Genomic DNA, 13,438 nt, shown 5'->3' with positions numbered 1-13,438 from the left:
TGGGATATAAATCAATCGGAGATTTATTTCTGATGAACAAAACAGTCTATTGTCTCCGTAAAGCAGGAGATGAAAGCACATCCTTTTGCATTTTCCAGACCTTTCTTTCAAATGTTTTTGTTTGAAGTGGGCCTTGACATCTTTTCAGGTGCAAAATTCCATGGTCTCAGGTCGATCTGTCAGTATCTACGTAGGAATTTTCCAGAAAATAGCCACTTTGCAGAATCAGCCATCTTTAGATCGGTGTCTTTACTTCTTTTAAAAATAAAGGTCTTCTCCAAAAGGTTCAAAGTGCCCACAGTTAGTTGTAGGTCACTGATCCCATATTATCTGGTGTGGGGTATATGGGCTAGATCTGATAGCCAATGTACAGAACAGCCAGCCCACCTCATTTCACTGCACATATGAACACACAAAAAGGATGTTAAGCTTTTCCCCTCCAGAAATGGTGTTGTGGGCACACCATTGACCCACCCTTCCTATTCTTGCAAGTTTCTGAGGGGCAAAAATGGCACTTAAACCCAAGGAAATTCCTCTCTACTTTACAGTTCAAAATCCTTTCCTCTTTCTTCGGAACCAATCAGGTCCACTCTTAAAGGACGATGAGTTTACTCAGTGAATAATTGCCCATGCAGAGCAGGAAGGTCTTAGGTTTGAGCCCTGTTTTGGTATCTGCACCGAGGAATGACAGTTGTCAACACTGGATAAATCCTGGATGTGCGATTTTCAATCACCCATGAACATAATTGTTTATTTCTCGAGATTCAGTGAAATAAAAAAAGTTCCCCCTCGTTTTGGTTTGATTTGGTTGATTGAACCAATCAGAGGATTTTTTAATAGCATGCAATGCCTTAACATGACAAGGTCATGTCGAAAATGGAAGTCTAAGGATTTGCAATTCAATCATCTGATATTTTCGCAAGTCTTGTCTCCAAGGTTTATAAATACATAAATCAATGAAGGGAAATCATCACCAAATTATTGGAGTCACGTGTGTTGTGGATAAAGGGGAACCGGTGAATGTACTGTACCTAGATTTCCAGAAGACATTTAATAAGACATTGCATCAAAGGTTATTGCAGAAAATCAAAGCTCATGGTGTAGGGGTAATATATGGATAAAAGATTGGTGGGCTCACCAGAGTGTGAAACAGGAAGGGTCTTTTCTGGTTGGCGGCATGTAATGAGCGGTGTGCCACAGGGATCAGTGCGGGAGCGTCAATTGTTTACAATTCATATAAATGACTTGGAGCATTGGGCCGCCATAGGGGGTGTGGTGATATGCATCACTGTAAATATACAAGGGGTTAATGTAGATACACGAGGACACTGTAAATACACAAGGGGTTAATGTGAACACACTACACCTAGCTTGACACTAGAGGGAGCACCAGAGATATCATAACAGACAGACAGTCAACCAATAGATCAGTAAGATAGGACACGACCAATGGGCATTCACGACACGCACAGAGGTGACATTACCACAGGAGGGCATTACACTAGCCCATATATAAAGGAAACAGCACACATGATCTTCCTCTTTCCAGTGGAGACACTCAGTGAGTACAGACAGGGTTGATTGAAGCACATGACACCTACCACGTGGATTGTAGCAGACTGGTTCGTCAGTCTGAGTAGCTACAGCAGGATTAACAGGAGAGTCGAATCCAAGTAGGAGAATCGTTAACAGTTTAATAAATGCGTTAAAGCTATCTCCAAGTCTGAACCTTCCTTTGTCAGAGTGCACATCAAGGAAGCAGCTTATGCTACGTCAAGAGCATAACAAAACAGGGGGCACGGGGGGGGGGGGGGGGGGGGGGGGCAACTGTTCGCACCACCATATCAATCCTGGATCGTGTTTACTTGTTCCTGGGGCAACTCTTGTCCCTGCCCATCTGCTCCACCAATTGCCGACACCTCCACCAACCGCTGAAGCCTCTGGATGCATGGCTGAAGGCTATTGGGATTGGGAATTGGCAATTGTGGTTAAGTGAGAACATCACAGATGCCAAGTGGATTCCCGTGGGTGGTCAGCCATGTAGCATGTGGGGGGTCATTGCATAGCATCCCAAACACACCTTGATGCCTGGACACGTGCTTGAACACTGTGAGAGATGACATTACACACGGAACATCTGAACAGCCAGTGGGATACAGCTCTTTGGGCATGTCCACGGCCGGAGGGTGGGTGAGTGCTACGGGGAGGGGTGATGCCTGGAGAGATGGCCAAAGGGTTCGGGAATCAGCCTGCAAAGTGGAAGAAAGTGACAGAGGCATCCTAATGGTTGTGCAAAAAGGAGTTTAATGTGCTGTACAGTACACCACTCCCAGTGGTACTAACCCCATCCCCACCCGCTACCTACACCTCCCAGATGCCCTCAGTGATCCTCAACATGCCTGGCCTCCTAGCTCTACCACTACAAACTACGGTGCTCTTTCCAAGCGTCAGTTCAGACTTGATGGGCTGAATGGCCTCCTTCTGCACTGTATGGACTCTATGATTCAATGAGTTTCCCTGAGGAGTCAAAATAAGTGACCAAAAATGTCTGGCAGCCACTGAAAATCACTGAAGCGCGTGAGAGTTAAAAAATTGAGTCAAGTAAAAAAACTCTCACTTTATCATACCACTGGAAAAGACGTGTATCTTTGCTCAGGAGAGCCAGTGGATCGCATTGTGATGGTGATCATTGCCCATAGTCGCATGGAGCTACAAATATTGGTGAATTCAGTGGACAAGCCTTGATAGAATTCATTGTTTTAACTACTTCCTCCAAAACGGTCCTGAGATCAGCAGGCATTTTCTTTGCGGCTAACACATCCCTGTGGATGCAGCAGTGAATGGATGTTGCTAGGGTAACAATCCCGGTGTGTTGGACTAACCTCGCATGGGCGCCTTACGAGCTAACTCCTACATGTTTTGCCCTATCAATCCCATTTTGAATTATGAAATTGTTCAACATGTCAAAAATAGCCTGTGCAGCTGAGCGTGTGGGCAGTAATTTATAGAAGAGAAAGTTCTCATGCCTCTCTCCAGCATGGTAACACAGTGGTTAGCACAGTTGCTTCACAGCTCCAGGGTCCCACGTTCCTGGCTTGGGTCACTGTCCCCGTGTCTGCGTGGGTTTCCTCTGGGTGCTCCTGTTTCCTCCCACCGTCCAAAGATGTGCAGGTTAGGTGGATAAAATTGTCCTTAGTGTCCAAAAAAGGTTAGGTGGGGTTACTGGGCTACGGGGATAGGGTGGAGGCGTGGGCTTGAGTGGGGTGCTCTTTCCAAGGGCCGGTGCAGAGTCGATGGGCCGAGTGGTCTCCTTCTGCACAGTAAATTCTATGACACAATGATATGATTGTTTTCCTACCTTACATAGGTTTTGAAATGTTTGCTGTGTCCATTGATTCATCCAGTGCATAAAATAGTCTTGCTTGTATTCTCGCTACTGGCTGATCACTCGCGTTGTGGTTCCAGAAGTGAAAATATTTTATTGCCGCAGTTAAAACCATCCTATTATCTGAGCTTGTGCCCGCACATGTATGTAGAAGGTAGAATGGTTCACTGACTATCTTGTTAAAGCCAGGATTTTCCTTTTCCAATTGGGGTGAACACAGTGATTCGCCACCATTGAGGACAGCAATGCTGCTGATACTTCTGGTAATCTCTCTTGTGCTAAAATTCAGAAATTGTAGTGAGCCTCATTGGGCTCTAGGTGAGTGTGTGCGATACAATTGCTGCATAACATATTTACATCAGCTGAGATTTAGAAAAAAATGCATGTGACGATATTGTTCATAACAACAGGGGCAGGATTCTCCGTCCCCCTGCCGGGTCGGAGAATCGCCGTGGGCTGCCGTCAATCCCGCCCTCGCCGTGTCCCGAATTCTCCACCACCAGAGATTCGGCGGGGGCGGGAATCACGCCGCGCCAGTCGGCGGGTCCCCCCTCGGCGATTCTCCGGCCCGTGATGGGCCGAAGTCCCGCCGCTGTCAAGCCTCTCCCGCCGGCGGGAATCAAAACACCTACCTGACCGGCGGAACTGGCGGCGCGGGCGGGCTCCGGGGTCCTGGAGGGGGGGGAGGGGGGGGAGGGAGAGCGGGGAGATCTGGCTCCGGGGGATGCCCCCACGGTGGCCTGGCCTGCGATCGGGGCCCGCCAGTCAGCTGGCGGGCCTGTGCCGTGGGGTCACTCTTTTCCTTCCGCCTTCGCCATGGTCTTCACCACGGCGGAGGCGGAAGTGACCCCCTCCCCTGCGCATGCGCGGGGATGATGTCAGCAGCCGCTGATGCTCCGGCGCATGCACGGACGTACGCCGGCCGGCGAAGTCCTTTCGGCCCCAGCTGGCGTGGTGCCAAAGGCCGTTCACGCCAGCCGGCGGAGCGCCAACCACTCCGGCACGGGCCTAGCCCCTCAATGTGAGGGCTTGGCCGTTAAAGGTGCAGAGACGTCTTTGGGGCGGCCCAACTCCGGAGTGGTTCATGCCACTCCGTCACGCCGGGACCCCCGCCCCGCCGGGTAGGGGAGAATCCCGGCCCTGATCTCTGAAACCTGTTGTGATCCCTCCTCACAACTCTGAATACTTTTAATGTCCGCCGAGTGCTTATATTGAGAAGGTAACTAAATATTCAGAAATTAACTTTGTTTGAGCGCTGTATGATTTAGTTTGATGTCTTGGGATGTTAAATAATCACTTCTGAGCACAGTTCACCACAAATGTGTACACATGGGACACGATCTCCCAGCCACACTGCACCAGAAAAGCAGCTCGCCGCAGCGCAGCATGGCCGGTGAAAACCGGAGACCCCACTCCTGGGATTTTCCCGGCTCTTGCAAGATTCCACACAATCCCATCCACAATGGGCGGGATCAGATTTTGGCAAATCTGCATGTTGTAGGAAGGCAGTAAGCCTCACTCTAATGTGCCAATTCCCAAGGTACCTGAGTCTTTGGAATTCAATCCCTTCACCTCTTTCACCTCGGGCAAGCGCTATTTGGTACTGGTCCCCACAAATGTGGACCAGAAGGAATGGCACCGTGGGGGTGTCCAAGGGGAGTGGGGAACCCCAGCTGCATGCCCTTTGGGCTGGGTATCCTGGCAGTGCTGACTGGCAGCACTGCCAAGGTGCCTCGGGGGCAGTGCCAGATTGGGAACCCCCCCCCCCCCCCCCTCAGTGTTGCATTCGGGCGGGGGGAGGTTGGGGATTGTTTTGTGGTACTCTGACATTGGGGTGTCATTTTTAAATGGCGTCCTGGTCTCGCTACAACGGTAAGTTCTGGTGAGTGTGTAGCCTCGGCCGCGCATTCCCTGTTTAGGCCCCTTATTTGAAGTGAATCACGTTGAATAGTTGTGTTCCTTGGCGAGTGATGGCAAAAACATGACTACACATGCTCGCTGGGGAACTTTGTTCTCTTTTGGGAACAGTAAGAAGCCTTACAACACCAGGTTAAAGTCCAACAGGTTTGTTTCAAACACTAGCTTTCGGAGCGCTGCTCCTTCCTCAGGTGAATGAAGAGGTACGTTCCAGAAACATATATATAGACAAATTCAAAGATGCAAGACAATGCTTTGAATGCGAGCATTAGCAGGTAATTAAGTCTTTACAGATCCAGAGGTAGGGAGTAACCGCAGGTTAGAGGTGTGAATTGTCTCAAGCCAAGACAGTTGGTAGGATTTTGCAAGCACAGGCCAGCTGGTGGGGGGGGGGGGGGGGGGGGGAGGGGGGGGGGGGGGGGGGGTCAATGTAATGCGACATGTAACTCAGGTCCCGGTTGAGGCCGTACTCATGTGTGCAGAACTTGGCCATAAGTTTCTGCTCGGCTATTCTGCGTCGTCGCGCGTTCTCTTTTGGGAAGATCGCGCCAATGGCGCATGTTGAATGCAAAATTGTCTCCTATCTGCTAAGGAGGCGATAATACTGGGGGGAGGGGGAGCAGGGAGACACGGGAGGGGAGCTGTGGCATTGGGATGGTCTTCATCCGAACCACACTGGGACCAGTGTCCTGATGAATCATATAATTAGAGGCGTAGAGAGGTCTTTAACTTAAACAGTGGACAGAGTTCATTGTGGGGAGATTTGGAAAGTTAAATGGGCAACCCAAAATTTCAAGGTATTGTTCTGGACAATAATCAGTTTGACAGGAAGGGATGGAGTTTTCCAACATAAGAGTACACCGGCAAATAGTGTCCGAGTCAGAAAAAATTAAAAAGACAGAATTAAAGTGGCACCAATCAAAATAAATGAGTGTGATATGATGGTCATTACAATGTACAGTTGCAAGGTGATCGAAGATGGGAATAGAATAATTAGGATTTTGGGCACTTCTGAACGGACAGGAAGAAAGAAAAATGAGGTGGGGGTGCTATGTTAATAAAGGATCATGGGCGGGATTCTCTCAGCCTGGGGCCAGGCCGGAGAATGCCCGTGACCGGCACAGTGGGAAAAATGGGTTAAAAGATAGATGGTAGAGGAGTAGTGGCAGATATTTGGAGATATTTCATAACTTTTCATTGACAGAAGAGAAATTTTGAGAAAGGATGCACCATCCGTGTCTAACAAAGGAAGGTGAACAATTATCAAATTGAAAGAAAATGTGTATCACGGTGTGAAGATTGGTGACTAGCCATAAGAGTGGGATACATCGAGAAACCAGAAAAAGGCAACTAAAAAAGATATAGAATGAAATCAGAGTACAAGACTAAACCAGCAAAAAATATAAAAATAGACAGTAAAAGCAGTTTTTACAGGTGTATATAATAGAAACAAGTGGCTCACGTATATGTTTATCCCTTGGAGGATGAGACTGGGACATTAATAATGGTAAAATAATGGCAATGGTTTTGAGCAAGTATTTTGTATCCATCTTCACAATAGAAAAAACAATAAGCATCCCAATAATAATAATCACTTATTGTCACAAGTAGGCTTCAATGAAGTTACTGTGAAAAGCCCCTAGTTGCCACATTCTAAGCCAGCTATTCAGCCCGCCGTGCTAAACCAGCCCCTTCGTTGAAATTTGGTGACAAAAACTAGGAAGGAACTTATTGGGCGCGATTCTCCGCAAATGCGGAGAGTCGTAAAGGCTGCCGTGAAACTGGCCGTGTTTCACGGCAGCCTCCACGCCCCCTCCCGGGACCCGATTCTCCCCCCGGGGCGGGGCTAGCAGCGCGGCCCCGTGAAGCACGGCATCGCGGCCTTAGCGACCGTTGCTAAGCCCGCGCGCCAAGCGTCACGGCGGCTGACGTGCACGATGACGTCAGCCGCGCATGCGCGGGTTCGACGGCTCCAACCCACGCATGCGCGGATGACGTCATCACGCATATGCATCAAACCCGCGCATGCGCGGGCCATCATGCCCCTCAGCCGCCCCGTGGACTGATCCTGCGGGGCGGCGGAGGAACAAAGAGTGCACGGGTATCGGACCCGCTGCCAGCGATTGATGCCCACCGATCGCAGGCCCATGCCACCCTTGGCACGGCCGTGCCAATCGGTGCCATGGTTGTCCGGGACGGCACTTTGCGGCCGTTTTCACGAACGGCGAGAGCAGGTGTGTTTGCGTTCGTGAAAACAGCCGTAAAGGCCTGGGAACTCGGCCCATCGGCCAGGGGAGAATCGCTGTTCGCCGTAAAAAACGGCGAGCAGCGATTCGTGTCGTGGGGCGGCCGTGGGGGGGCGGGGGGGGGGGAGAATAGCGGGAGGTCGGGAAAAATGTCGGGAAGGCCCTCCCGCTATTCTCCGACCCGTCGTGGGCAGCGGAGAATCGCGCCTATTAGAACTCAGATGAATGAGAGGTGACCTTGTTGAGACCCTTAGGATTCTCAGGGGGCTTGACAGCGTAGATGCTGAGAGGCTGTTACCCCTTGTGGGAAAGTCCAGGACCAGAGGGCATAATCTGAGTAAGGGAGTCACCATTTAAGACAGATGAGGAGGGATTTGTTCTGAGGGTAGTGATTCTATGGAATTCTTTACTGTCGAGGCTGGGTCATTAAGTATGTTAAAGGCTGAGTTAGGCTGATCTTTAATCAGTAAGGGAGTTCAGGGTTATGGGGTCAAGGTGGGAAAGTGGAGTTCAGGATTATCACATCAGATCAGTCATGATCTCATTGACTGGTGGAGCAGACTTGATGGGCCGAATGACCTACTTCTGCTTCTATGCCTGCCCTTATTAAAGCAATCAAATAACTAAGCGGAAACATACTAGGAAAACGAATGGGAAGAAAGGATGATGTCTCTCTTGCACCTAATTGTCTCTATCCTAATGTCTTAAATGAAGGAGCTGCAGAGATAGTGAATTGTTGCAATCTTCCAAAATTCCCTAGATTCTGAAAGGTCCCAGTTGATCAGAGCCACAAATATAACTCTTCTATTCAAGAAAGGACAGAAACCAGGAAGCTACACGCCAGTCAGCCGAATACCAAGTAATAGAATTCTTTGACTATGTCGAAAATGGGGTGGATAAAGGGGGTACCAGTTGATGGATTTCCAAAAGATGTCACAAGTAGGCTTCAATTAAGTTACTGTGAAAAGCCCCTAGTCGCCACATTCCAAGCCAGCTATTTAGCCCACTGTGCTAAACCAGCTCCTTGGTTGAAAATTGGTGACAAAAACTAGGGAGGAACTTATTAGAGCTCAGGTGAATGAGAGCTGACGGATTTCCAAAAAGATATTTAATAAGGTGCCACATAAAAGGTTGCTACGCAATTGAAGAGCTCATGATGTGGGTTAATATATTAGCATGGGTGAAGGGTTGGCTAACTAACGGAAAACAAAGTTGGGAGAAACTAGTCATTTTCAGGCCAGCAAGCAGTAACCAGTGGAATACTGCAGGGATCGGTGCTGGGACCTTGACTCTTTTTACAATCTCCATTAATGACTTGGTTGAAGGGGCTGTGTATTATAAGCAAATTTACTAACGCTAGAAAGACGGGTGGGAAGGCAAGTTGTGACGAGGAGACAGTAGTGAGTGGTGAAGAAATTGGCAGATGGGGTATAATGTGGGAAAATGTGAGGTTGTCCATTTGATGGGAAGAGCAGAAAATCTGGATCCTGCAGCACATAGAACTCTGTCCTTGTATATGAATCACAAAATTAGCATGCAGAGACAGCAAATACTGAGGAAGACGTGTGGAATGTTGTCGTTTAATGCAAGGGGAGGGTGAAGTAGAAACATGGGGAAGACTTGCTGTGACTGTGCAGACCATTGATGAGACCACAGTAGTGTGCAGTTTATAATCTCCTTGTGTAAGGATATACTTGCATTGGAGGCAGTTTAGAGAAGGTTTGCTAGGCTGATTGCTCGGGTGAAAGGTTTGTCTTATGAGGAAAGGTTGAGTACGTTGAGTTTATATTCATTGGATATGATAAGAATGAGGGGTGGCCTTACTGAAACGTGTTAAGAGCAAGAGGGAGTTTGACAGGGTGGATGCTGAGAAAATGTTTCCTCCTGGGAAAATCTAGCACAAAAGGACACAGTTTAAAACTTAAGGTTGAGGAGGAATTTCTTCTCTCGGGTAGATATTGCTTCTACTTGAGGCCGAGTTGGGCAGATTTTATTTTTGTTCCTTCTCATCCCTTTAAGGTAGTGTTGAGCCTCTGCCTTGAACTGCTGCAGTCCATGTGGTGCAGGTACACCCATGGTGCTGTCAGGGAGGGGCTTCCAGGAATTTGACCCCGCGACACTTCTGATTGGCAAGGGAGTATAAGAGTTATGAGCGGCAGGCAGGGACATGGAGTTAAGGCCACAATCAAATCAGCCATGACTGCATTGAATGGCAGAACAGGCTTGGTGGGCTGAATGGCCTACTCCTGCTTCTATTTCTTAAGCTCTTATTAGAATAGAATAGAACAGTACAGCACAGAACAGGCCCTTCAGCCCTCAATGTTGTGCCGAGCAATGATCACCGTACTTAACCCACGTAACCCGTATAGCCGTAACCCAACAATCCCCCCATTAACCTTACACTACGGGCAATTTAGCATGGCCAATCCACCTAACCCGCACATCTTTGGACTGTGGGAGGAAACCGGAGCACCCGGAGGAAACCCACGCACACACGGGGAGGACGTGCAGACTCCACACAGACAGTGACCCAGCCGGGAATCGAACCTGGGACCCTGGAGCTGTGAAGCATTGATGCTAACCACCATGCTACCGTGAGGCCCCCAAATTATTATCTCAATCCAGTGTTTCTTGGACTGGAGGCAGATATTAAAATGTGAAAGTTTAATGGTAACGGAAGGGCAACAACTTTTTCTCCCTGGTTCAATTTGCTGCTCGGAAAAGCAACCAATCATTATCGCCTTATGGTCACTCAGTTAAGACTTTCAGGTAGCAAAACCATAGAATCCAAACCAGATTTTGATCAATATCTTTATTATATATGTGTGTATGTATAGTGGAGTTTGTCATTTCAAAATCCAAAGGAACAGTGAATAAATTCAACATGTGAAGATTTCTACCTGTGATCCAGTCTAACCTGTGATCCTGAACTCTAACCAATCTTGTGAGTCACAGGCTGGTGTATACCCGTGTAGTTAAATATGGCTGGACCCTGGCTCAGGGTGGGCAAATGCAGCAAAGTCGAGCCACAAAGTTACCAGCAGTGTGACTTTATAGCAATGGAAAGCATGGAAGCCAATTTATGCACAGCAAGGTCCCACAGGCAACAAATGGGCAGCACAGTAGCACAAGGGGCAGCACGGTAGCACAAGTGGATAGCACTGTGGCTTCACAGCGCCAGGGTCCTAACTTCGATTCCCCGCTGGTCACTGTCTGTGCGGAGTCTGCACGTTCTCCCCGTGTCTGCGTGGGTTTCTTCCGGGTGCTCCGGTTTCCTCCCACTGTCCAAAGGAATGCAGGTTAGGTGGATTGGCCAAGATAAATTGCCCCTGGTGACCAAAAAGGTTAGATGGGGTAATTGGGTTACGGGGTTAGGTGGAAGTGAGGGCTTAAGTGGGTCGGTGCAGACTCGATGGGCCGAAAGCACTGTATGTTCTATGTAAATGAGATGAATTGATCAGTTAGCCTGTTTTATTGGCAATAGTGAGGTAGTTTCTGTCAGCTTGGGTAAACACCCGAGATTATTGCTTCCATTCAGGTGCTTGTTTGAAACTATTGCACATTCTTCATGCATTCTGTCTTTAACTTTCTTCTTCCAGGTTTGGTAAAGATTTGTGTTTCATTAATTTAGGGAGAAGCTCCGATTGCTCCTGAAAAGGGTGAAAGAGGTGACTCTGGTCCATCAGGTGAAAAGGTAAAAGTTTCATATACATTTATGTACATTGAAATCTGAAGTAAAATGGAATCTTATATTTTTGGAGATTTTCTCTTCATACTTGCCTCCTTTATCCCGCACTTAACCTCTTTCCATCTTTGTCGCTACATTTATCATTTCTGTAATACAGTACCGACAGACTCCATAATCACCTTTACAAATTATAGTTTGTTTCCAACCGTATTGATTATCCCTGGCATTTTTTGTTAATTATGTTTATTTGTTCTGCACTTGTTCCATGTCCTTTACGCTATATATTTTTTCTCTTTTTTCGGGAATGTTGGCTGGAACAGCATTTTTGCCTGATTTCCATAGTGGGGACATTTGAACAGTCAACCACATTTCTGTGGGTTTCGAGACACATATAGGCCAGTAATAATAATAATCGCTTATTGTCACAAGTCGGCTTCAATGAAGTTACTGTGAAAAGTCCCTAGTCGCCACATTCCGGCACCTGTTCGGGGAGACTGGTACGGGAATTGAACCGTGCTGCTGGCACTGTTTTTCCACTAACCTTTTCCATTCTTATTTGTCTATTAATCATTATCGCCTATGGTCACTCAGAAATAATTTACTCAATTACCTCCAGCTTTGACACAGTCATCCAGACTCAAAGCGTGAGCCCCTTTCTTTCCACAGATGCTGTCAGACCTGGCTGTGATTGGCCAGTGTTTTCTATTTTTGTTGCAGATTCCAGCATCCGCAGTAATTAGCCTTCATACTTATTTACTTAGTGTTTTGTTCCTCATAACTAGATCCAGCAACCTCTCTTCCCTTGTCAGGCACAAGCACAATGCTTGAGAATGAACCCTGAATGTTCTGCTTTCCTCTTAACCCACGCCCCCCCCCCCCCCCCACCTCACCTTACCTCACACTCCTGATCACTGAGTGGGTAATTAAAATACCCTCTCATTACCATTCTGTCATTTGTACTCATCAACCCACTGATTTCATAGAATCATAGAATTTACAATGCAGAAGGAGGCCATTCGGTCCATCGAGTCTGCACCGGCCCTTGGAAAGAGCACCCTACCTAAGCCCACGCATCCACCCTATCCCCGTAACCCAGTAAGCCCACCTATCCTTTTTGGACACGAAGGAGAATTTATCACGGCCAAACCAACTAACCTGCGCATCTTTGGACTGTGGGAGGAAACCCACGCACACACTGGGAGAACGTGCAGACTCCACACAGACAGTGACCCAGGCCTGGAATCGAACCTGGGACCCTGGAGCTGTGAAGCAACTGTGCTGTGCTAACCACTGTGCTATCGTGCTGCCCAGATTTGCTTTTCGCTCTCCCCCTGACAGTTAGAGGTTCTATAGTCAAACCCCATGAAGGTAGATATTATTGGGCCTGGTGTTCCCATCCTGACGGGGCAGCAAATTTCACTGGGATGGGAAATGGAGCAGTTCATGGCCTGCGCGTGCACCAGGAGACGATGGACATTCACTGTAAAGACTGCTGAAGCAGTCATCTTGCTATTTTAATGGAGTGCCATTGAAAACATGCCGGGAGGCCCCTCAGTAGTGTGGGAAAACTTTGAAGACTTCACCAGTATGGAAACATTCGCAGCTCTTTGTCTAGAGAGGCCTTGGAGAAGGGCCTTGACCTGCACCAGTGTTGTATTTTATATTTTCCCCGCGTCTTGACTGTGATAGAGAAATACAAACATGATTCATTAGGTAAGCAAAACTGAACTTTATTTCCGAATTAGAACTGACTGCTAGCAGTATGGCTGTGATTTGAAGTCGGAAAGCAGTCAATTACAAACTGCTGAGTCCGTCCCAAGTCTGCGATATTACAGAAAAGAAGGCGATTCTTATACATTATAGGATCAAGATAACATGAATACAACTTGGTTAGGAATTTGATCGAAAGTAAAACATAAGTAATAATCGTTACAATGGCGTCACCTTGCTGACCTTTAGGGGACTTGAGTTTCATATCATTATCTTGTCTTTGTTTTAAGAAAGGGAAGAAGTTGTTTAGGAACAGGAAGAAATAGTTGTTCAGCTTGTTATGTATTCTAGTTTCTAGTTATGTATTCTGCTTCTAGTTTCAAGCCTTATCTAGACTCTCAGAGTCACCCAGTTCCCAGGACATGCTGTCTCTGTGTATTCTGTGCCTTAGGTTATATGAAATCAGTTTAAATTCACTTGTACCAAGAAAAC

The 13,438-nt window shown here is 47.6% G+C and overlaps 1 protein-coding gene across 1 annotated transcript in view; it reads left to right on the top strand.

The window, feature by feature from the left end:
* LOC119967970 (collagen alpha-1(XIX) chain) overlaps nt 1–13,438 on the top strand; it is a 287,876-nt gene that overhangs the window by 89,619 nt on the left and 184,819 nt on the right. Inside the window, exon 9 of the mRNA XM_038801071.1 lies at nt 11,180–11,242. Coding sequence (XP_038656999.1) covers nt 11,180–11,242 — 63 coding nt within the window. The remainder of the gene's footprint in view (nt 1–11,179; nt 11,243–13,438) is intronic.

This window comes from Scyliorhinus canicula, chromosome 6 (assembly GCF_902713615.1).
Source record: "Scyliorhinus canicula chromosome 6, sScyCan1.1, whole genome shotgun sequence".
Classification (NCBI taxonomy): Eukaryota; Metazoa; Chordata; class Chondrichthyes; order Carcharhiniformes; family Scyliorhinidae; genus Scyliorhinus; species Scyliorhinus canicula.
Note: the sequence above shows the minus strand (reverse complement) of the source record. Positions and strands in the feature narration are given on the sequence as shown.